Source organism: Harpegnathos saltator, unplaced genomic scaffold (genome assembly GCF_003227715.2).
Source record: "Harpegnathos saltator strain DR-91 unplaced genomic scaffold, Hsal_v8.6 scaffold100, whole genome shotgun sequence".
Lineage (NCBI taxonomy): Eukaryota > Metazoa > Arthropoda > Insecta > Hymenoptera > Formicidae > Harpegnathos > Harpegnathos saltator.
This window is the reverse complement of record NW_020229874.1, coordinates 603210-628974: the sequence shown is the minus strand read 5'-3', so window position 1 is coordinate 628974 and position 25765 is coordinate 603210. Positions and strand designations below refer to the sequence as shown.

Sequence of the window (25765 nt, the reverse complement as noted above, 5' to 3'; positions counted from 1 at the left end):
AATCGGGCAGATTTATATTTAAGAAACATTCCGCAGTTGAGAAATTTCCCCCGGCGCGTTTCCTTCCTCATCCTGTACAGACTTTCACAGTTTGTTTCTTGTTCTAGTGATCTCACGCTCGCGAATGGAAAAGATCTCCAAGTAAAATCCCGCGCGATATCGGTGCGCGAGTCATCATCTCCGTAATAACGGTAACTGCGGCTCCCCGTTTCCGGGAGGGCGAAAAGGGGAGGGGAGTTGATAAGTCGAAGATTGCATTGCGCGCTCTGGGGAGAGGAGAGGTCTCGCCACGAAAGACGGCAATATAAAGTCGCCGTTCGTCCTCGTAACGACGCTTCATATAACTGTATCAAAAAAGCGGGTCGCGCGACACTCCATAGAATATTTAAGCTTCAATTTCATACCTACCATCGCCGCGGTAGGTGTCTCCGTAGCGGCAGCATATTAAAAAAGAAAGTAATAAAAGCGCGGACGCGGGGGAAGAAAGACGAAAGAGAAAGGGAGGAGGACGAGGAGGAGGAGGGGGGGGGAGAGAGAGAGGAGAAAAAGCGGGCCAAGATCCAGACGGGGGAGAGGAAAGAAGAAATTACAAGGAGGGCACCGATAGACTCCCTCACGCACAACGGGGGTCACGCACGGAGGAGGCAAGGGCGACGGTAGACTCTTCCGCAACCTCTTCCGCAGAGGGTCCGGCGTTGCAGGCGATTATTATTCATTATATGGCGTCTCCCTCGCGCGCCTACGCGCGTCTCCGCGTCTCCGCGTTTCTGCGTTACGCATCGCATAAAGCGAACGGAACGCGCTTCGGTAGCGTCTTGCGCGGCGCCCGCTTCTCATGCGCGGCCGCGCGAGCGAGCGAGAATCCGTTGAATTGCAAATCGCGCGTTGCGGTACGGCGAGGGCGCCGCGAGAGTCAGCGCGGGATCGACGGGGTGCGAGACATGTCTGTAAAAACAGCGAGAGCAGAGAGAAGAACAGGAGCCAAAAACCGGCGAAACTTTGCATACGCGAGCGCGTAGAACGTCGTCGTCGTCGTCGCCACCGCGCGCCACCCTACCTACCTCGCTCTCCTGCTTTCACACGACAAGTCCGCTGTTTTCGCTTTTCTCTTTCTCGCGAGACTCGTCTCTCTCTCTCTCTCTCTCTCTCTCTCTGTCCCCGCGCGTCGTAGCTCTCGCTGTGGCGTATCGTTATGGTTATGGCATTAGGCACACGAGCCGGAGTACAAACGGTTATTTCGCCGAAACGACCTCGCGCCGCTTCTTACAGGAAATGCCTCCTCCGCCCAGCCGGAGGGCTGGAGGGCGATAACGAACGACGAGGGTGGGAAAAGCCGCTCGAATTTTCCGCTCAGAGAGCCGAAAGAGGCTTTTGGATTTATTAATAGCGTGACAGCGGCGCCGAGCGGCGAGGGAGGCGCGCACAGCAGATAGAAATAATAATGGATACGAACGACTCGAGACGACTCACAAATTTGCACAAAAATATAAAAAAGAAAAAAGAAAGACCAGTTCTCTCTCACTCGCTTGGATTTATCCGATTAGATATTCCAACCGTCGGAGAAGCTTCGCCTCTCCGAAAGGTTTTCTCTTTTCGCTTTCCGCGTAACTAGATTTACACGTAACTGATACGAGCATTCGTTCATACGTCCGAAACGTCGGCGACGCTTCGTCATTTCCGCGAAGGTCGGGCGCGAATTGAAGCAGCGACCATCGTGAGCAGCATAGTGAAACGAAAAGCACCTTCCAGCGGCGAGAAAGTCAGGGCGCCAGCCCGAGGGCGTAATTTCGATCATGCCTGAGCGCGCGCGACGGCCGCGACGATCGTCGTTACCGGCACTGTACATCGCGCACGTGCTTTGTTTTACTCTCGCTATTTCGCTTTTTATTACTTTCGGTTAGCCAACTAGTTAAAGCCGCGGCTGCCCTCGGCGCACGCCTAATGACTCGGCGAGTAGAGACAAAGGGTTCATTTGCGAAGCGGCAGGTGCACGCTGCGAACGAGAGCTCGACGAGACGCCATGCGCTCTTTCTCTCCCTTTCTCTCTCTCTCTCTCTCTCTCTCTCTCTCGTCTTTCGTCTCTCCTCTCCCGATTCGATTCTACCACCAGCTCTGTCCACGCTACGAGTTCCTTTCGAGGAGACGAACTACCATCATCACCTCCTCCTTCTCCGCTCCTCTTGTCTCTCTTTCTCGAACGACTCGCATCTGCTTGCGAGAGACTGCGACACAATTCCGATTCGAGGATCGATCCGCTCAAATTGGCGTCGGAGCGAAAGTAAGATGCAACAACGGTTAATAAACGAGCAGAGGCAAATTATATTCATAACCTATTTCTGAATGGTAAACGAGTACGTCTCGCGCAGTTTTCAGTTTTACTCGCTAGACAATTTTTAACAACGCTTGTAACGGTTTTACTATATCGATATAGTATATCGATCCACATTTTATTCATCACTTCTTTAAACGAAGTCTTTAGCTTGTACTTCTGAGCGAGCGAATATAGCGAAGGGCATAAACAGTTCGACATTTTCGTCTACGTCATGATCTTCGAACTAAGCTCTACCTCGGTAGACACACAGAGCGTCTAGAAACCTCTTCGATGCATCGTGACAAATTTCGCGATTATCCTTGACAGACTGTCAGTCTTCGTTCGGTTCTTAAGGTCGGTCCTCTCTCTCTCTCTCTCTCTCTCTCTCTCTCTCTCTCTCTCCCCCTCCTCACGTCTTCGGGATTTCGCGTAGCCTTGCTGGAAAATCAAGGTCACGAGGTATACGTCGCCGATATCTCGGCAAGTATCTAACACCTGCAACTTCACGTCTATCCCAAAGTCCTGCGGGCGAGGAGTGCCTGTCACCCGGAGGCGTCCTCTTCATCAGATATCGTGACACGGGGATTCAACCCAGTAACCGAGGAGGAGCCTCCCGCCTGCTTGCTCAACCCTCTCCGACTCTCTCGAACTCGCGTCCACCACCCCCCGTCCACCGCCGCCGCCACCGCCACCACCACCGCCACCACCATCACTATAGCACCACCGTGTCCGTGGAGAGTCTCCCTGCGGCTCGTGGCAAGCGGGCCTGCCGACGTCTCCGCGCGTACCCGGCAACCCCAGCGCCGCGTCGGTCTCTCGTCCGACCTTAAGATATTAAGTACTTCACCCGCGATTAGATCTCTCATTGTGCGACGCGGTGTCAGACAAGCGGTTCGTTAGGCCCCGAGGACAGAGTGAGTGAGATAGAGCGAGTGGCGGAGGGGGAGGAGAAGAAGGAGCAGGAGAGAGAGGGAGAGAGAGAGAGAGAGAGAGAGAGAGAGAGAGAGAGAAAAGGCGAGAGACGAGGGATGACTCGGGAGAAGACAATGCCAGCCTAAGAGACAATTGCTCGTGGCTAGAGCGAGAAAAGGAGCGAGGACGGGGGAGGTTCTCTTATAAGTGCTGTATAATTTCCTGCAACGACACCTTCATTGTACGCCCGGCATTTCATTCTTATCGCGCCGGGGCCACGAGGCTGGCGACGACGGGAAGGCAGGGGTCGCGTTTTCTCGCGACGCCACCGGGAGACGTCCCGGACGAGACCGACGCCGCCGGAGTGGGATCGATAGCGCGCTGATTTGGAATCGTCGATCTTCCAATCTCTCGGACCGCTCGGCCGTTTTTATTTTATATCTGCTAGTTTTATACCCTTTTGTGCCTCGCCCGTGTCGTCGCCGAGTCAAATCACCCGCGCGCCAAGGAGGAGCGTCATCGATACGATCGGACTCGACGACCTCAACCTCCGATTCTTGATACGAGACAGATCTTCTCAGCCGATCTTTTCAGCGACGCTGCCGGCGAAATTAAGCACAATTAAGAGAACGTTTCGCACGAGAGCCGGCCAATTCCGCGCGTGAGAATTCCGCCCTAACAATAAATAACAGTGGCCGACTGTATTCGGAGCCGCGAGCGAGCGCGTGTTTACGTCACGATCACCTGGGAGAGATAGGCGCCGATTATAATGCGGTATCATATACGAGGTAAATGTCTGCTGCGTCGGTAACAAATCGGGGCCCGAGATTCGAGCGACCGACCTTCCGGCCTAATGAAGTCTACGCGAAGATCAAGATTTTCTCAAGCAGCATCGTATATTTATCACTCCCACGTCCCGATGACGCGAAACACCCGAGCGTGATCCATTAACGAAGGATTCGGGCTACGTGATAACGACGTGATCCGACGAGATAAAGGACGACAAGTTGAAAACGCGCTCGCTAGGACGAGCTTTTCGGGCTTCTCGCGTGAATGATGCATTTCCACGCGTACACTTTGGCCCAAACTTCGCCGCTAACACTCGTATATTCAACGGAACGACGTCGAGGAGAGCGCGGAGAGAGTCCAAGACCTTCCGGTTCTCTCCCACGATCGGAAGAGAGGCAGGATCGTCGACGCACTCGAAAACCCTCAATAGACCCAATCTCACAGACCGCCGCGATCCCGCGCGTTGTCCCCTTCAGGATCGAGGGGGTCTCACTCTCTCTCTCTCTCTCTCTTTCTCTTTCACTCCATCTATCCCCGTCCCCCACTTGACTACGCGAGCTCGAACCAGATTCACAGTTTGTTTTCTCAGGGCAGGCTGAATCCGAAGAGACCCACTCGTTGCATCGCTCGATCGCACGACACAACAAACACCGTCGAATATTTGCGAGAGAGAGAGAGAAAGAGAGAGAGAGAGAGAGAGAGAAGGGAGAAGAGGAAGAGAGGCTCCTCTTGCAGATACTATGGTCGTTGATTTGGCGCGGGGGGACAAACTCACCGAACGGCGGGGTCACTCGCCGAGGAGGACTCTCTCGATGCGGCGCGATCGCGTGCGCGCGCGAAATCGTGGGAATTACGCAAATTCCGGCAGAAGTAACCGCGGCGCGAGAGCGGTAGGCGGATCAGGGGAACCGCACACCTTCCACCGTTGCGTAAGAGCCAGGCGGCGGTAATTGCGTGATTAGCATCGTTATCGGGGAAAATCTCCCGGGCGACTTTCCTGCCTCGAGTAAAGATCGAGCGAATCGGCTCCTGCAACGCGATACTCTGGCGTTTGTGATTGCGTAAGAGTGAAATTGCGCGTGTCGTTCGATAATCCCTGAATCGAGGGACAGGCAGAGAGAGAGAGAGAGAGAGAGAGAGAGAGAGAAAGAGAGAGATGATGCGCGCGCATTTCGTCGTCGATATTCCGATGAAAAATATGTCGATATCGCCGTCTTCTTGACGATACCCAGTATCGTCGAAAGTGTACGTGTCATCAACACATTCGTGATATTGATCCCGAAGACGGAGCTTAAGGGACGAGACAAAATGACTTGGATGGCGGCTCTCCGCCACGGCATTACGGCGGATGACGTTAACAGACGTGTCATCGAGGGCGACGACGAAAAGCACGACGCGTGATGTGGTGTCGCCGCGATAATCACGCGAGTTTCTCACAGGATCAACGAGCGTCCTCTCGATACAGCGACGGAGCGAACGAGAGAGAGAGAGAGAGAGAGAGAGAGAAAGAGAAAGACGTCGGTGACCAGGCGACGCGGGGGACAAGCGCGCGCGAAAGGCGAGGAAAACGCGCGTCGGCAGGCAATGAGGGGGGAGAGGGAGGGTTTCACTCACGGTTTTCGTGAATTCGCTACGCAAGTCGACCGCAAAATCAGGAATGAATGAACGAAGAAGTGACACAATGCAACGCCTTGCAGAGACGAGCAAAATCGCCCCGACGTCCCCTCTCTCCCCCTTCGAGAGAGGGAGAGAGAGAGAGAGAGAGAGAGAGAGAGAGAGAGAGAGAGAGGGAGTCTGTCGCAACGACGCGTCTCCCCCGAAAATCCGCTCGGCTGAAACCATTCACCGTCGCTCGCGAACGAAGAAAGGACGACGAAGAGGAGCAAGAGGAGGGAATAATAAAAAAAGTGGAAAGAAGACGGGGACGAGACGAGGGGAGGAAGACAGAATGGTAAAAGAGCAGGTCCCCGGCCTAAAGCGAGCGGCGATGCGTGGCGGTAGAGCCGGGACCCGACTGGGTGGTTCTTTCCCCCTTCATTGTATCGAGAACCGCGCCGTATTACAAGGGCCAACGTGGGGCTCGCTCTCTCTCTCTCTCTCTCTCTCTCTCTCTCTCTCTCTCTCTCTCTCTCTCTGTCTAGGCATAGAATGGTATCTGCATGTGACGGATCGCCGTCGCAGGGATCCGTCAAGAGTCATCCGGATGCGGGGCCCCCGCAACTTTTCGTTCCGCTCGTCGTCGCTAACGTTGAAGCTTCTATTATCGAAAAGTGGCGAATTTGTTGCGCGTCTCCCTCTATACAGGTGTACCGCGGATTCCCTCCTCTCTCTCACTCCTCTTTTCCTCTCGCGCGCACGTCAACGCTCTCCGTGCGTTCCTTTTCTCTCGGCCGTAACGCGTGCTGCATTTCCGGTGTACGTCGTTTGCGAGAAAAACTACGTTTATTCGGGATGTACATAGTTTCGCGATGAAGAAACAACAACAACGGCTCCCCGACAGCGGCTGCTAAATGTCACCGTTATCGAGCGTAATTACATTTCATGCGCGGGGCTGGACGAACGCGGCGGTGTGTAGGCGGAGGGAAAGAATAGTGAGCACACGTAAGCGCGACCGGGCGATTTCGCGGTGTGACGTAATCGGGCGTAATGGCGTGTCTCGAGCATTACATCCGAGCTCGTCCATCCCACCCCCTTTGCTTGCCCCGTTCTCGCCCCCCCCCCTCCCGTATACTAACAGCTATTCTGCCGCCGCCCTGCGTTTTCAATCATACACATCGGTGAGTTTCATTATTACCGAATTTAGGGCTACTCCTCCTCGCGCGCGCGCACGCGCGCAGTCTCGTCGTTCTTCGACCTCCTTTTATCTCTCCCCTCCCTCTCTCTTGCTCGTTCGCGTTGACTATGCGTCGAAATAACGAGTAATCGATTGTCGCTTTCTTCTTTCGTGTCACGCTCGACGCCCACGCTTCGCGCCTTCGATGTCGAAAGAAATTAGAGGCACCGTTGCGCCACTCGGAAGAGACGAAAAAAATATTGACCCGCTCGCTCGCGGAACTCTCTCTCTCTCTCTCTCTCTCCTCCGCTCATTAGCGCGTCATCCTTACGGAATCCCCGTCCGTTGACGTCTCGATGGTGGTGACGCCAGTCACGAGAATTCATACCGACAACGACGACGACGACGACGACGACGACCACCACGACACGAAAACGGCGGCAACCGCGACGGGGTAGCGGAAGGCACGAGGCACAAAGGAATCCCTCTTCTTCGCCGCGACTTCCTCCGTGTGTAGGACGGTAGTCCAGATGGTGTATCGACTCGTTAAGTTTACGCCATTCGAAATTTAACCGTGGGGCCCTAACGAGATAAAGCCACGTTCTTTCCCCGCGCTCTTGACGGCCGCGTTTACGCCGTACACGCAATAAAAGTCACGTCGGAGGACGACGCCGACGAGGGACCACCGACAAAAAATGTCAGCCCGCCTGCGCGACCGCGTTGCCGTGGCTCGGCTTGCGGAGGGCTTCCCGCATATCTATGCGTCTTTCTTCACCTTCTCTTCCAACACCACCACCACCACCACCACCTCCTCGATCTCGTGAGAATCCGAGGGCGAGAGGGGAAAAGAGTAAGTGGGGAAAGAACGCGTCTTTTTCATCCGCGTGCTCCTCCGTAAAACGCGTGACGTGCGCGCACGAGGCCCTCCTTTACGGCCGTACTTTGTGGTTTTCGAAAAGTTTCTTACGTTACCACTCCTCCATGCCGCCGCAACGACGGCGGCGGCGGCGGCGGCGGCGGCGGCGGCGGCGGCTGCGGTGGTCGCAGTGGTTCTCGCTTTGGCCGAGTTAATCGCTCGACGAGTGATGAAAAAAGGGAAAAAGGGAACAAGAGCAAAGTATCCTTCTTCTCGGCAAAGTGCCGCGTGACGCGCTCAAGAAAAAGTCATATACTAATGGCGGCGTTTTTTTAGTCGTCGTGTAACGCACGCGCGGTCGCTTTTTTTCGCGAGTTTCAATCGTTGCTGCAACTCGCATCACGTCGTCGTTTTTCTTGAGCCGCGCGTCGCGACTGCTTGCTCTGGGCGCCTTTTAAAAATGTCCGAAACCTCCACGGAGGAGGAGAGGAGCCTCTTTGCCGGCCTCTTCATTCGCGCGAGCTACGCTGACTCGCAAATATCACGTCGCTTCGAAAAAGCCGGCGGCCGACGGCCGCGGCGTGTCTGTTTCTCCGTCGCCCACGGCGCGGAGCGGAGAGTCGCTCGCGGTGATTTCCGTGGACGACGCGAGTTCCGCGTGTTCTAGCTAGCGCGCGATTTTACGACGTGAGCGGACGCCTTCCTTCTTCGGCGCGGCGAGAGAGCGCCGGCGCGATTCGCCGGCGAGTCGACCGCCGCTGTCACAAAGTAAAGACGCATCTTCCATTCGAGGCCTCGGCTTTCCTCCGTTGCACACTTACGTGCACACGTGAGTGCGTGCGTAAACGCGCCTCCGCGCTCGTGTGCGCGCGACCGGCGGCGAACGAGCATACGCCTTCCCTCGTGAATCGCGGGACTCGGCCTCTGCGGTTATTTTAACAACGTGGCAACCTCTTTGTAGACCACACGCTTGTAAACTAAGAATGAAGTCTGTTCGGCAACGACGACGGCGGCGGCGGCGGAGAGGCGAAAAAAACCGTCGGCTCTCTCTCGCTGTTGTTCGCGAACCGTCCCCTCTCCGCTTCGTTCCTCCTCTCCTCACCTCGCCATTCTTCTCTGCGCCGTCGCTTTATTTTTTCCGCGCGCGAAGGAATTCGATCGATTCAAGAGTTTAATGGGAACGTTGCCCCTCTCTCTCTTTCTCTCTCTCTCTCTCTCTCTCTCTCTCTCTCTCTCTCTCTCTCTCTCTCTCTCTCTCTCTCTCTTTCCATTTATCCTTTTATTTATTTTACCGATCCCCTCGCTGCGTGCGAGACACCGAGAGATCGAAAACAGGATTAGTCACGCAATTGTTATTTCGAAGAGAAACAGACGAGCGCGCGATTATGGTATTTTTGCGCTCGACAATGACGTCGCTCTTCGCCGGGATTAAAACGCGTCGCATGAACGATGAACTCGCGGACGGTCTGCGGCGGCGTGGCGCGCATCGACGACGACGACGACGACGACGACGACGACGACGACGATAAAGAGAGATACAATCGACAACAAGAGAGGGAGAGGACTCGGGGGAGTCGCGCGCGAAATGTCGCGGATAAGAGCCGGCGCGGTTAAGTCGGATGTTTATACGAACGCGCGTGAAAGTGGACGCGCGGAGGACGCCGGCGAAGTGCGAGCGAACGCGCGTCGAGGTTAGCACGAGCGGTTCGCGCGAGTTCCGACGCGCAGGGACGACACTCTCTTCTCGGCCGCTGTATTTTTGCACGTCTCCTGTTGCCTCCTCCCGTCTTCCCTCCCTCCCTTCCGCCCTCTCACCGTCCTCCTGCCGCCTCCTACGCGTCGCGTCGTGAGTCACGCTCTATATTTAGAAGCTCGTAGAGAAGAGAGCGCGTATCCCGCGCTCGTATTCATACTCGTTCGTACTCGCTCGCGGCATCGCAAAAATATGTCACGCCCGTCTTCATATCCGCGCGACCAGCGCCGCGGGATGATGTGTCTTTTATCCCCGTGGCCGCGATGTGTGGTCCGTCGTAAAGCCGCTCGAGCGGCGTCGCGGCGCCTCTTCTCGTTAGGAACCGCGCCGGCCGGAATTGACGCCGTCTGTATTTTTGAGCGACGCGACCCAATCTTGAACGCGCGGTCTCTCTCTCTCTCTCTCTCTCTCTCTCTCTCTCCTTCTCTCTCGCACGCTGGCTGTGTATCACCGGGATGAGTCTATTTCAACATTTCTATCCTACGAAACACGAATCTCTCCTTCTCCCCGTCCCTCCCCGCCGCCCTCTCGTCTTTTCTGCCTCCCTCTGTCTCTCTATTGGAAAGTTAGAAAATAGAGTTGCACAGTCAGCCTACCCTACTTTCGACGCATTCACCGCGAGGCGAGATGATTTGCTACTGTAGCGAACCGCCGCGCGACGATTATATCCGAAGAAGCGAGAGAGACGTCGTTCTCCCGCGCGAGCGCGGATTCTCTCTCGATCCGACGCCAAGACAAAGGTAATCGCACAAGTGGTCGGGAAGCGCTCCCCGTCGTCGGCCGCCGCGCCGTGAACGGAGGACACAAGAAGAATACCAAAGCCGCGCATTTAAAGCCAGAACGCCGCGTGTGCTGGAACAATGGCCGTGGCACGGACGAGCGGGGTTGGCGGAGGGTGGAAGGAGGAGGAGGAGGAGGAGGAGGAGGGTGTGTTACCACGCTCCCACGCGGATGGATAGGAGGAGGGTGGGTTTAGAGGCGAACGGCGTGACAACCCCTCTTTCTCGTCACGGCAAAGTTTCATCACCGCCACGACGCAAACTCATTCCCAACCCCTCCGGCTGAACTTCGACCAACAACTTCGGGTCTCCTCCTCGTTTATTCCGGGTGACTGCATTTTCGTTCCATCGTGCGCGCACGGGATTGTCCTCTTCTTCTTCTTCTTCCAGCCTCCCTCCCTCCCCCGCACCCTTCCCATCCTACCGCCTGCCGCGGTTTCCTCCTCTCGCTTTCGCCGCCTGTTATCCACCCTCTCTCTCTCTCTCTCTCTCTCTCTCTCTCTCTCTCTCTCTCTCCCCCCCCTCCCTCCCTCTCTCTCTCTCTCCCTCTCCCTCTCGTAGGACCGCCACACACATTTCAACCGACGCCAACGCCACCGCCGCCGCCGCCGCCGCGGTGCGCTCCACGGAAAATCGAGTGTGCTCTCGATCGTATCGAGTACCCTCGAAAACGCAAAGTATCCCCCCGTTTCCGCATCCGGAAGACCGAGCGCTAGAGGTCGTTGGGAAATTACAAGAAACCCCCCGTGGTATTCGACTGACTCGCGATTTACGTTCTTTCCATTGCGTGTCGCCGATACGTTGAAAAGGGAAGAAAAGAAAACCGCATCTGGAATTTTGAGAGCGCGCTGTTCGATCGCGTGGTCGCTCCTCGCGACGCACCGAGAGACGTGCTCCCCGCGAAATGCGAAGCCGAGTAGCGAGAAAGGGTCTCTGCGCGAGAGTCTGAAGGCTGGCTGAAGGGTCCGATGGGAGAGCGCGAAATAGGATGAGGCTAGGTGGAGATGGAGGAGCGGGGGAGAGAGAGAGAGAGAGAGAGAGAGAGAGAGAGAGAGAGAGAGGGAGGGAGAGAGGGAGGGAGAGAGAGCCGAAGACGAGCACTATGGACGGTAAAAGGGTGCGCGGAAAGGAAGACGTTAGGAGCGAGGGAAGAATTAGCTAATGGCGCACGATGAATCCGTAATGGGTTTGCGCTGTTCCCGGGGCCGCATCGGGATTTGAACGAGTTCACTCGCCTATCCTCACGACGGGGAAAGCCGTGGAAGAAGCCGAGGAAGCAACAGCGACGACCGCAGCTGCCGCCGCCGCCGCCGCCGCCGTCCGACTTCTCTCGCGCGCGCGCGAAGGCGAGAGGGAGAGATGCGTGGTGCACGCTGGGGCGTGTAATACCCCAAGGAATGCGGAGAGAAGATGGAGGTACAGATAGGAAAGCGCGCTTGCTGGCGAAGCGGAGGAGGGAGTCTAAGAGCGCGGGGAAAAAGGGCGACGGAAGGGTAGGTAGCGGTCGCCGCGGGGGTGACTCAGGCGAGGGATGAATCCTTGCCGAAGAACTTACAGGATTTTCAGACACCGTCAGAACGAGACGATGTTTGCGGTCAAGAAGCGCGCTTTCCCTACTCTCTCTCCCTCTCTCTCTCTCTGTCTGCCGTTTTTACTCCACCACGAGCGTGAAATTTGCCCGGCGAATACCGAATACGTGCCGACAATGTTCCGGCGACCAATCGCGACTGGTGCTGCTCTCCCGACGCTTTTCCGACCGCTTCTCCCCACATATATCAACCTTAGGATTGAGAGCTGCGAATGGGTGCTGTGATTTGGAAACAATGGAGAATATCATGCAAGCAAGCGAGACTCTACAATCCTTGCTCTCTCACCTCATCGTAGAACGCATTCTCGCAAGATCGTCGCAGGCGCTATCGCGCGTCTACGAAGCGATTGTATCGAAGGTCTCTGCGGCGTTACGTCGTAAGCGGCGGTAATCGGTGCGAAGCAACGACCCTGGCCGAATTCTTCGCCGGAACATCGCGTCGTTGTCGCTTAACCGCGCTTTCTTCGCGCTAAGGCGTATTACGGCCTTAAGTGACATGGGAACGACGCGTTTTACCGCGCCTTACGGTACTACGCCGCGATGCTATCGTCCAACAGAAACATATTCCCCGGCTGGTCTTTGGGCGCCAAACGGCGGGAGTCGTGCCCGTTAGTCCTCGGCGCGGAAGAGTGTCTCGTAAGGATAAGATTTTACTGCCACCGCGGGCATAAAGTCGAGAAGAATACGTTTCGACGAGGCGTCACGTGAGGCTGCCCCTCGGGGACCCGAGCGATTTACGAGCGTCGTCGAGACGAGACAAGACGGGACGGGACGGGACGGGACGGGACGGGACGGGACGGGACGAGGTAAGACGAGTCGGGGCCAGAACGCGACGACATCACGAGTCATTCGCGCGCAATAATATAGCCGCGAATACGAGCGTATCAGCGGCTAGACAGCAAGCCGAGACAAGTCTAATCGAGCGACCCCGCGCCGTCGTGAACGGACGGGCGAGAGAGAGAGAGAGAGAGAGAGAGAGAGAGAGAGAGAGAGAGAGAGAGAGAGAGGTCGCGTGTCCGCGATTCGATAACGTCAAGCTGCGCTTTCGTCGGTCTCGTCGGCTTTCCCCTTTCCTCCTTTACCCCGGCGCGACACGCGTGACACTCGTCACGGGATGGGCGCAACGAGCTCTCTTCTCCTGGAAACAACCGCTTCCAGGAGAAATTTCGCAGACTCCGCAACGGGGTGATACTTGCGGACGGTGGACGCGCGCTAATTCAGCCCGGCAGCTTTCTTTCGCACCGTGGCGCGCACAATAGCGAAGGCGTTTTCGCGGAATCGGCCGGCTAGAACGCTGCCTTTTCATGAGCTGCAGCGGCTTTCGCCGCATCGACTTTCGTGGCGGACTTCGCGGTAATTCGGTGGTCGATCTACTAACCGGCTGACAGGAAGGAAAGAATCTCGGTGCTTCCGAGAAGACAATCAAAGGAGCCCCGGCGTGGCGGCGGCGTGGCCGGGCCATTTGGGCATGACGAGCGACTTAAAAAATACAAACTACGTCAATACGCACGCGAGCCGACTACTACTAGGGACAGCGCCCGGCTGGTTTAGGTTATCTTACGTGCGCGGAACAGCTGTCGGTCAGAGGTGCTCAACCGCGACAATGTTCATTTACGCGACTGGTCTCTGATCGCAGGCTCAAAGTCGTCCGCGCTCGCGCCCTATCGCGCGTTTCAAGGCGAAGCGGAAAATTCGGTGGCGTGATGACATGAGAGGGTGGCGGAAGAAGAGAGAGAGAGAGAGAGAGAATTCGTTTCCTCCGAGGATCACGACGAATCAGCGGTCGGGAAATTGATAAGCCCGATCGTTCCACCGAAAATCTAACGTCGATTTCGTTGGTTTCCATCAATCTTCACCCTGTCCCGCAGCTCGTCAGGCTTTTCCTCTCATTTCTTCCACTCGGCAAAGAGGAGAATGCCGCATTTCCTTTATTTACCGTACGCGGTCTCGCGTGATGGCTGCTACCATCCGAGGGAAATTTACTGCATGCGATGAGCCGCTCCTCGCACCGCACCGCGGCGATCTCCGCCGCTGCTTCCTTCGTCGCCGATATAGTATCTCTCCTCTCTTTCTACCGAAGCCGACGGGCATTATTCATTATAACACTCCTGACAAGTCGTATTTTTTAAGCACCGGCTCCCTCCAACCCGTTACTTCCCGATACAACGTTCATCTCCGGCCGCGCTTCCGAGGCACGCAAGGATCGCGCGCGCGTGAATAAACAGATGCAAAATAGCTCAGCGCTCAATCAAACTATGCCCTAACGGGAACCTAACGCGGCTGAGGATCGCCTCGTCGTTTCGTTTTTACGAAATAGCGCGGCCCGTCCGTCGCGCGCGTGTAAAAGCTGGTTCAATAAAAATGCGGTATTTTTCCGAAATCGGGACCGGCGACACGCGGTCGAAGACGACCAAGAACGACAAGGAGAGACGAAAGAACCGCACATTGGCTTCATCGGTGACAATAATTTACGATCGACTCTCGTCGAAACTCCGGGATTCCGGGCAGAGAGAAACAGAGAGAGGGAGAGGGGGAGAGAGAGAGAGAGAGAGAGAGAGAGAGAGAGAGAGAGAGAGAGAGAGAGAGAGAGAGAGAGAGAGAGAGAGACAAGAAGCATCTTCGATAAGCCGGTGCCGGTGCACCGCGGCGTATAACGCGTGCGTGAGAAAAGATAAGCCTCGCTCTCGGCCGCCGCAGAAAGGGAGAGAAATAGAGCATACACGTACGTATCTCGGATACGCGTATAAAGTGTAATTAATGTCGTGTTAGAGCTAGAAGATTTCCGGCCGGGCGATAACGGCTGACGAATGATCGTGAGAGGATCGAAGCGTCGAAACCGCGAGCAACACGGACTTTCGCGATAAAACTCTCTCTCGTTCATCGCCGCGGTTCATGAAGCGGAGAGCGCGCGACGTGTTGAGGTCGCGCGAAAAGATCAAAGAAAAAAGAAGGACGCCAACGCAACGGATTCTTACGGATTTTTGCCGCGTTTATCAACTGATAAAATACCGAGCAACGCGACATGCTTTTTATATCTACGTACTCGGGCGTTTATCGTTTCGCGTTTAACGCAGCCGAAAATGTTTCGTTGTTGACGCCATCGCGGCAACCCGGCGGCGGAAAATCAGCGGCTACGAGACAGCGTTTTTCGCTGCCGTTGCTTTTCCATCGCGAGTTTCGCCGCGGCGCTGCTCTTGCGAAACGCGAAAGGCAGCCACGTATCTGTCGATCGCGAAACGCGTTATCGATCACCGTGTTTCGCAATCGGGCTGGCGGCTCGCCCCGCTAGTGGAAAAGGATCTCGCGTGCGATCCCCCCGGATCCCCCGTGCACGCTCCAGCGAGCGCGGTAATGCCGCCGCCGAATCGCGTAATAAAAATGCGCACGCTCGATGAAAAGCTGACGGCGCGCGAGAGAGGATTGCAGCTGAAATCGACACGGCCGAGCGCGGGGAACGTTTGATAATGCGGCGGCCATCGATAGCTCGACTAGATTTGGCAATCGCGCGTAATTGCGCCGATATTTCACATAAGCCGCTTAATTGATTTTTCTGCGGCCCGCGCGCTCTCCACGCGCGAGTACACGTGCGAACGCGCGCGCGAGACAGAGAGGGAGATAGAGAAAGATAGAGAAGCGGAGAAGAGCGCGCGCGCGCGGAAAAGAGGAAAAGAGAGACGGTGAGTGAGAGGAACGAATTTACGACTATTTTTAAATCACCCGGAATATACCGACGTTTATTAGGACGCCGATGAAACGAGGCGAGAGAGAGAGAGAGAGAGAGAGAGAGAGAGAGAGAGAGAGAGAGAGAGGTAAATATTCAGAAATTTGCTCTTGGCAAACGGCCGATAAATAATACCGTCCGCGTGAGCGTTTATTTATTTTTGTTAATTATCGCTACGATTATCTCCATGCGCCGGCGATACACCGTGAGAATAATACCGCGGACGAAACGCTCGCCTCCTCTCCGACACGCTCGAGCGTGTTCTCTCCGCGAAGAAAAAGAAATTATCCGCGGTCTAATTAGCCGGTTGCGCAAGACTACTCGGTAAGCGCGAACGTTTTAGGCCCCCTGCAGCACGAGGGAACGAGAATATGCGGATATTTCTCTCTCCCAGTCTCTCTCTCTCTCTCTCTCTCTCTCTCTCTCTCTCTCTCTCTCTCTCTCTCTCGTCGGGCCTTACGACACGAGCACTCGTGTGCGCGCGCGCGCGACTTCATCATTATTCGTTATACGGAGAATTAATCGACCAGATGGCGAGCGTCTCTCGTTTCTCCAATTTACGCCGCGACCACGCGGCCGTTCCGACGCGGCTTTCCGCGCCTTATCGCACGGATGGGGCCGATAAGGAAACTTTTTCTCGGCCGACCGGCCAGACCGAGGGGCACTACCGAGAATCGACCGAGGAAGAAGATAACGCGAGCGAGCCGCTACTCGAATCAATGAACCCTAACGAGTTACTGTGCCTGCGCGCGCGAGCCGCAGCCGCAAAAATCTCGGCCGGAGATTAGAGGCATAGTAAACAGTAATATTAATGAGAGAATGCCAGCCGCTGTCGCGCGCGAGCGCGTCTCGTCCGCCGGCTATCGCGAGGCGTCCCGAGAGTCATCGATACCCCCGCGAGAGTGACGCGAGTTTATTATTCATTAACATGCCAATTAACTTCAATGTCGTCGTGTTCGGCCTCGGCCCTTCCCGCGACCATCCTCCCTCTCTCCTTTCTTCCCCGCTCCGCCCCGCCCCGCCCCGCAGCCGGTCACTCGTCTCATAAACTTTGTACGCGACGTGTCGCGGGGCGCGGTGTCGTTGCGGCGCGCGAATGTACACATTTCATAATTTAATCGCTTCCTGCTGCCATCTGCGCGCTATCGATCATTCCCCGCGTCGCACACCGCGTGCACGAGTTGAGAACCGCTCGCTCGCGTCTTTACCGCGCGCTTCCGATGATGATAATAATAAGGCGTGTTTTATGCCAATTTCTGCAGTCGCGTCTGCGGACACGTTTCCAGCTCGTAACGGGCCGTTAAACCGCACGGTCTGCGATTCGTGAGACACGACGCTGCTAATGATCGTTACTCGCGTCTCCTTTCGGATTTGATGCTTCGCCCTTTGGAGTTTTCATCGAAACGGCATTCCGACGTGTCGGAGTATCGAGAAAGGAACGGGATCCGGGGGATCTTGCGTCACTCTAGCGAGCGGATCGAAAATATTCCACTTTTCGAAGGTGTGAGGCGTTCATCTACGCGCAATTGAGGCGAGCGCAAACGTGATGGAAAAAAAAAAAAAGAAAAAAAGAAAGAGAAAGAAAGAAAGAAATCAAAGGACAAGTTTTGAGGCGCACGACGAAAGAACCGACGCGATGTTTCTCGCAGGGCCGAGTTTACCCTCGGTAGAAAAAGGGGTACAAGGCGCAAAAGTTCACGACATGAAGGCCTCATTATGCCGCGCGCGCGGGAACGAGAGAGAGAGAGAGAGATAGGGACTAGCGCGCGGAGGAGAGAGCGAAACGAGAAAAAAGCTACGGCCCGATAACCGACCGATATCGCCGCTCGCTGAAAACACAGAAAACAGAGAATCAACCTCATTACTTCTATCTTCCTTCTCCGACCTCTCTGGTGGCTTCTCCCTCCCCCCCCCCTCCCTCTTTCTCTCTCTCTCTCTCTCTAGCGCTCTCTCCTCTATATAAGCCGATTTCCAAGAATTCTCCGTGATCTTTGGTCCTCGTACACGCTTTAACACGCTCACCCTTTCTCCCCCCTTGCTGCCAGCCAGCCCCCTTTGCCACTTCGCCTCTTTATTCCTCGGCCGACAACACACCCGATAGTTGTCAGAAACCGGAGGATATCTAACTCCTTCTCCCTCCTCCTCCTCCTCCTCCTCCTCTTCTCTCACGCATCATGCTCCCTCTCCCTTTCTTTACGCGGAGAGAAAAGAGAGCCCACCGACCCGGTGGGTGAGAAAAAGCTGAGGACGGGGACGACCAAGTCGACGACGAGCCGTCGATTAAGGATCTCGAGAGGCACGAGAGAAGTCCGAACGCGTCGAAGGTTGTTACGAAGGGACGGAGTCGTAGGTTGACAGGACCCGTTTCGTCCGAATCGAAAGACCCAATCTGCTCGAAAGTGTCCGAATACGAAGAAAAAAGGGCGCGGGGGACTCTCCTCCGACCGTCTGACCGTCTCTCTTTCTCTCTTCCTCTCCTTCTCACCCGAGTCGCTCCAAAGGAGCGATAGCGCGTACTCTAGAGATAGAATGATTGATACGGGTGTCGAGATCGTTTCGGAGATAATAATTCGTGTATCCGAACGAGAAAGTGAGATGTTAATCGACGCTCTGCTGCTCTATTAACCCGAACGGAAGGTTCCCCGAAAGGACGTTGCAACCGACCAATACCTCTCATATAATTAGGTAAAATCGTCTCGCTCCCGCGCGTACCGCGCGCGTCGTACGCCGAATTCGCGCGCGCGTAAAAGTGTTTATAGCTCCGCATTCGTCGTAATTAAGGAGCGCTCGAACGTAACGGATCTGTAGATACGCACAGGATCGAACCGAGAGAAACGTTCAGGTCGCTCGACGTCGCATTTGCATTCGAACATTATATATATATATATATACACACACATACACACACACACACATATATATATATATCTCTCACGTCCAATGCGCGCGCCTATCTATTAAACGCCTGGAAAACACGCTCGCGAAAGAGCGCGCGAGATTAGATAAGCAGATAGTTCTAAAAGGACTATCACCATCTACGCAAACTACGCTTAACGATCGCACTATGTAGCCGCGCGTTTATGATCGTCGAGCGCGATACGATTAATGCAAAGGAAGGTGGAAAAGAAAGGCGAGGGAAAAAAGGGGCACGGTCAGATAAGTATCGATGCGTGATGGTGATGGTGATGGTGATGGAGGTGGCGGTGGCGGTGGCGGTGGCGGTGGCGGTGGTGGCGGTGGCGATGGTGGCGGCGTAAAACATTGCCGCGCCTTTTGAGAACAAGGTAGTGCCGCGCGCAATCGGCCGGCGGGGGACGGAGGGAATTAACGTTCGCTCGTTCGTCCGTTCGTCCGTCCGTTCGTTCGTTCGTTTGCGGGAACTAAAAAAGCGCGAGGTATATCGCGCGCGCGCGCGCGCGAGATAAATTTTACGAGTGCCGGCTATCGCGCGCTCGCTCGCTCGCTCGCGCATACAAGTATACTCGCCTCGTTTCATAGCGTACGCGGCGCGACGCGCATAGTTTCCTCGAGGCCGCGTATCGCGATCGGTCGGTCGGTCAGGCCGAGATAGAATCTTTTATAACCTCCGCGCGAAGAGGAACGCGTGTTTATATATCCGCGAGCGATTGCTGCGCGATATGTTAATGCCCGTACGGTGCTCTTCCCACGTGTCACACGGCGCAGCGCGCGCGCGCGTGTTTCCAGAGCCCGTCCTGGGAAACATCCCGCTGACTGGCTGACGCGCATGACGTCTCCATCGAGGCTTTCACGAGAGCGTCGCCGGACGATGGATGAAGCGACGGGGGGAATGTCGCATCGCATCATGTCGCGGCCGTGCGAATGTCAAATGTATCGCCGTTACCTTGATTTTTATTGTGCACGCGATCTCCTTCTCTCCTCTCCTCTGTCTCTTGCCGCGCTAGTGTGAACCGTACGATAAATATAATCAATCTCTTTGGCGAGATCTCGCGCGTTCTATCGTAAACGTAGGGCGCCGCGGCTTACGTACAAACTCGCCATTTTCTTCGAGACAAGAATACACACGTATACACACGCGGACAATTTTTAGACGACCATACTGGCTCGCTCGCTCGCTCGCTCGCTCGCTCGCTCGAAACTCGACGTAAAATCGACCGCCAAGTCCAAGTGCCATTATGCCGCGGGCAACTTACCTCTCGTACATAACACACGTCGCCGAAGGCCACGGGAAAACGTCGGCCGCGAGCTAACGGTAAAGCTACGCGGGGCTATCGTTTAACGAGTGATGGAATACAAATTAGGTCCGCCGACGATGTCGTCGGTCTATCGGCGGCCGTCCGAAAAACGGACGTCCACGATGATATCTCGCGGCAAACAAGCTGGCACGTTAATGAGGGCCCACGACGACGACGACGACGACGAAAGGAAGAGGGAAAAGACGAGAGAGGAACCGTGCGGGTTAGACCGAAAGGAGGAAGGAAAGCGAGCCGAGCAAATACCTCGTCGTACGCTGACAACCCCGGATGCGTCGATAGCATCTCGACATTAAGTAAGCAGCCAGCGCGACTGACTCGCGCGCTACGTACGAGTAACTAAGTCTACACGCGTCAATACTCGCCGTGTAACGCGAGGGTGAGACTCCCTAATCGACCTGTACGGTGGCTCACGCGAAACGTCGCCAAGAGTCGCTGGTAGATGAATACCGACGATACCGTCGCCCGATGTTGTAAAGTTAAGCCTCTCGTTCTCTGGCTAAATGGATCAACGCGGCCGGTTGCCGGCCGTTCTCGTGAAGAATTTATCAATTTTATTTTTATCGTGGGAAAAAGCATGCGGTTGTGTGACGATCTCGTCTGGTTTCCCGATGACTCGACTTTGTCCCGAGATTGATCGTCGTCGGCGGTTGGAAACTCAAAGCGCGAGTAATAATAAACGACGATAATGGTAACTTTATTAGAGTGCTGGAGAGGAGAGAGAGAGAGAGAGAGAGAGAGAGAGAGAGAGAGAGAGCGCGGGAGAGGAAAGGAGCGAAAAATTGCAAAATGCGAAAGAGGACAAACGAGAAGGTTACACCGGCGCTGAAGATTGACGAAGGGGCATTAAGACGCAAGAGGAGTACGCGCTTGGTCTGATTTGGCTCGAGGGGGGCGCGTCGAGGGGTGAGTCGCCGCGTCGACGGTGCGCACCTCGGTGACATTTCGGGGCGCGAAGCGGCGCGATGTGCGAGCGCGATTACCTCAACCTGCGCGCGCGCGCGAGCGGCCGCGTTCGTTAATATATTCGTCGCTCGTATCGTTTCCTCGCTTCTCCGTGCTCGCGAACGTGCTTTCCCGTTAATGACGTACACGCGCGCAGCAACAACGGCAACAACAGCGGTAGCAGCAGCAGCAGCAACAGCAACAGCAACAACGTTGCTCGCACGCCGCGGTCGATGAAGCAATGCGAGACGCGCGCGCGCGACATAACGGATAACGTCGCGTTACGAAATCTCCGCTCTTTTTTTTCGAGAATCCAATTAAAAAATCGCGAGCGCGTGTACCTGTCCGCGATATCGAGAACGGAAATGTCGTATTTCTGTCGCGCGCGCGTGCCATCGCGACACATATGCTGATAATAATAATTCCGCTAATTGATAATTACAACGACGATGTGTCTTATCGCAAGCAATGTAATTAATGTCGACAGATATAAGGATTTCTGCGAAACTAATGCATGTCGATTGAGTATCTCTCGATTTCTTCCTTTTTTGTTCCAGCGATCAAATCTCCGCGATTAACGGACGCGGTCAAACAGAACAAGACGCGAATATTTACATTGTCCACGTGCGTTTCACGTCGGAGTCGATCTCGCGCTCTTCCGAAAAGAGACCCGATCGAGCTAATTATTTACCCCTGGAATCCGAACCGGTACCTGGCGAGTCGGACAAGAGGCGAGCATGTCCCATCTCTCTCTCTCTCTCTCTCTCTCTCTCTCTCTCTCTCTCTCTCTCTCTCTCTCTCTCTCTCTCGTGGAAACGTTCTGGAAACGCGCGCTATCGTCGCTCTCGGTGAAAGCACCGATTGCGAATTATCATCATGTTCCCGTCGCCGGCGCGGGAGAGCCATCAATTTTTTTCCCCCTCCCTTGATCTCGCGTGCGTCAACGCGACTGCACACTTTCTATAGCTCCGCCACGTGCGAAACGCTCGGGCTCTACGCTCTCTCACGACAGATCTCGCGCGGAAGATCGATATCTCGTCATGAGCCAACCGCAGCCCGCGCTTGTGCTCGAGCGAATATTAAATCTAACGATGACTTAACGCCGTCGGAAGCGCGCGCGCGCGCGCGCGCGGTCTACGTCGAGAATCTCGCCGTCTTGGAAAAACGAGCGACACTGCACCGTCGCAAACGACGAAGCAACGAGAGACGATCGAGAGAGAAAAAGAGGGTGAGCGCGCGCCAGGTAACTCTTCGTTATCCACCTCCCCTTGTAATTTTCCTACGAATTTGTAATTAAACGGAGAGAAAAGCTCGTAAATACCGGGCGACACGCGAAATTTCCATTAGACAATATCATTAGCTCGGCACGTGGATCGGTCGACATCATTCTGTAATTTGTGAAGGCAGCGGGGGGAGAGATTGTACTTTGCGCGTTTCCATCTTATTGCTTCCGCAGTCGCGCAGAGTAAAGCTGATATAATCCACGTTTCGAAACGCGCATGTCTCTGTCTGTCTGTGTGTGTGTGTGTGTGTGTTCGTGTCGATGATGGAACGAGACTCAACGATCGCGCGCGTACAACCCCCCGCGAACCTCGCGACTCATCGTGTTGTCCTTCGCGGAAGGATCTCTCGTGCGTACGCGCCGGTTACCGTTGCACGCTCGAGACACAAACGATCAGGCCGTTCACCTCCAAGTACAAAGTGAGGTGAACTTGTAGCCGACTAAATGAAAAGGACGCGAGCGCGGGCGAAAGAAACGCCGAGGCCCTCGCCGACATTTTTCCGCGACAAATCTCGCGACGGCAGATACGTATCTCGTCACGAAACGGCGACTGCACGCGCTGCATTAACATCGTCGAATATTAAAGCAATAACGCAAGGATGCAACGACGACGACGACTTAAACTCGAGCGTTACGCTCCACCATTCATTCCTCCGGCCGTTTCTGTCCTCTCTATATCTATCTCTCTCACCGATAATCGACGCCTGCCTTCGTCTCTCTCCCTCTCTCTCTCCCTCTCTCTCTCTCTCTCTCTCTCTCTCTCTCTCTCTCTCTCTCTCTCTCTCTCTCTCTCTCTCTCTCTCTCTCTCTCTCTCTCTCCCTCGTCGTTCGACGTAACCCGCGCTTATGATTGTTATTGATCAACCGTTTTGTTTCTCGCCCATGTGCGCGTGTATGTATGTGCGTGCATGCCCGGCCGAAGTGGCACGCCACGCGGCACTATAATGTTGGCACGACAGAGCGAATATAGAGAGACGGCGGACCTTAATGAATCTTTATGGGATGATGTCGTGAACTTGTATACCCTCCGGTGACTGACTGAACCCGGTCGCGCTAACCATTGGCGCGGCGAGTCGCGCGGCCGCGCGCTACCGGGCTCTTCGCCGGGCCGCGTTCGCTCCGCGCGGACGTTCTCCTCTCTCTCTCTCGCGTTACAGCGCCCGTGCGCGGCGCTCTAACGACCCGGTCGAATAAATCGCGAGAGCTGCGCGCATTTACGTACGGACGCATTTTAACCTCTCCGCCGCGCGCGCACAGGCGGCCCGCGCGCGATCATTGTCTCGCGGCGAAATATGCCCGTGCTGGGAGCGAACGTACGACACGGTCCGGCGCAGCAGCGACGTTTTCCGCGCGGCAATGTATTAATCGGCCGGGAGGCGACGCTGCAACAATGTATGTCGCGTATAATATCGCGCGATGCGACCTACTGATTATTATGCTCGTCGCGCGACGACGATTACGCCAATGCGCGACGGACTTGCTCATTAGTCCTCGACGCGGTGGCGTTGCCGCCGCGAGTTTGATGGTGTAGACGCTCGCGCGCGCGCGTCCGTGTTCGTAAAATTTGAAGGGCGTGTAGAAGGTCCGTGGGGTCCGGGCTAGCCGCGTCTTGATTGTCATCAACTCTCGTTGCTCGTCGCGTGATATTGTCATTAGCCCGCCTAGTCGTCGTCGGCCGCGCGACGTCGCTCGCGTTTCTCGTCCCACCAGAGAGACAGGGAGACGAGCGAAAGAGAGAAAGACAGGGACCTACTTTAGGTTCCATCGATCCACCTCGAGCGATCGACTCGACCGAAAATTCCTCTCGGCTCGTCACCTGCGCGCACGTGTGCCCCGCGACCTGCGCGACCTTCGGGCACGCCTTAGGTGGGGTTTCCTCCGAATGTCTCTCCTCTTCGAGACTCCGGCGAGAGTTTTGCCCCGGCTTCGATCGGCCGAAGCAATGAAACGCGTGCGATTGTCGCCGTTAATAAAGCTATCGCGCTCCCCGTGATGAATGAAGAGAAATCCTGAGGTTTTCTGCACGCATGCACGCGACGCAAGTAAGATCGCCGCTTCGCTACGCCTCGTCTATCCTTTTAATCTCCTCGTCGCTACTTACCAGGATCCGATGAGTCGAGGCTAGCCGGTGCTTGCTGGCTGAGGGGTCCGGGTGTGCCACCACTTCCAGGACTACGTGCATCATCGTTGGCACCCGCGCCCGGATACGAGAGCGACGAGGAAGGTGGCCTCTGCAACGGCAAAGAAAAGAAGTCGCGAATTACTAAAAATTCACGCAGGTCGTCGCGTCGAAGCGCAGGAATCTCGCGTTCGCATCATCGTCGTCGTTTTCGCTTTCGACGGCCCTGCTCGGCGCGAGTCAACGTTTCAGACTCGCGGAGCGTGTCCGCGTGATTCGTGGACACGCGCGGCGCACACGTACACAGTGTCCAAAGCTCCCGCAGGAGGAGCTTTTCTTTCGGCCGCGAGTAACCGCGAGAGTGGAACATCACGTTTCGGCGGAAAAATCGTGATCGACTCGGCGCGAGCGCTCCGGGGACGAGACAGAATTGAGATTAACGAGCGGGCGGATTTTCGCGCCCATCTCTGTCGATTTTCATTCATTTGTTTCTTGTTGAAAGAAAACGCGCCGGAGACAGCCGTGGCACACACCGGGTATGCGCGCGGGTGCGGCGCGGCGCGGCGCGGCGCGGCGCATCGGCTTCGGATTTCGATCTCGATTAAAGACGGAGCACACGTAGCTCTCGTCGAAAATGCTGCCGGCATACCTAAATAATTCGGGGGAGCCCCGGCTCCGGCGACGCGTGTACGACTTACGAATCAACGGGTTTACCGGGAGCGCGCGCGAGCCACGAACGTAAAATATTCGATCGTTTATTCCGTGGGTGTAGCCGTGTGATAATGACGCTCGTACCGCCGAGTGCCCCGGCGTAAGTGCGAAAGGGAGGAGGCGACGAGACGAAGAGCGCGAATGCGTCGGGACACGCGCGGAATTACTTTCGCCTGCGAAACGCGACTGACTTGCGGCTCTGCTCTCCGCGAGTCAATTCGTCGGCGAGACGCACTGCGGTGTGGCCATAAACCGGCGCGTACGTGTCTGCTGCACACGGCAAAGCGGTGATCAGCGGCGATAAGCCGAGCGGGACGAGCAAGTATTTTCTGGATCATCGGGACGGGACGGGACGGGACGGGACGAGATCGTCCCCGGTATAGATCGAATCGAGGATCCAAGGGTCGGGTTTGTTCTCCGCAAGAACGCGCGAATGAGTCTGATAAACCCGCGGCACCCTCGGACGGCGATACGCGAATGACAAAGCGTGCATCTCAATCTGAGGCAATTCGCCGCTTCTCACTGATGCGCTTCAAAGTGTGTTGTTAGAGCCACGAGATGCTTGGACGAGGAGAGGATACTCATTGAATGATTATTCGTGACGATTGCGCGACGAACGAACGAACGGGCTGAGCAGCCTCAGGGTCGCCGGCTTTATTTTTCACCCGCGAATCGGATTCCTCCGCTGCGAGTGACGACACCGTCGACATCCTTTGGAGAAGTAGCGATCGCTTCGACGACGATTTTTTATATCTTTTTATGGAACGTTATATCTCTGGAAAAAAAAGGAGCCGCGCCAGCTTGTGTGTGTGTGTGTGTGTGTGTGTGTGTGTTTGCACGTGCCGGTTTATTGATCTCGTCCCGAGGTCGAAGGGTAAGAATTTGAAGCGGGCGAATCTCTCGATATCACGAAGCGAAATGTCTGGGTATATCACGTCTGGCCAGGCAACAATGAGTGACAGCTACTCCCACATGCTGTCATAGGCGTCATCTT

At 55.5% G+C, this 25765-nt stretch overlaps 1 protein-coding gene across 5 annotated transcripts in view; it reads right to left on the bottom strand.

Annotated features, from left to right (window-relative positions):
- Positions 1 to 25765, bottom strand: part of hth (Meis homeobox homothorax) — a 273655-nt gene that overhangs the window by 118694 nt on the left and 129196 nt on the right. For all 5 annotated transcript variants that reach the window (XM_025298145.1, XM_025298131.1, XM_025298151.1 and 2 more), the window contains exon 7: positions 24043 to 24172. In XM_025298145.1, the coding sequence (XP_025153930.1) occupies positions 24043 to 24172 (130 nt within the window). The remainder of the gene's footprint in view (positions 1 to 24042; positions 24173 to 25765) is intronic.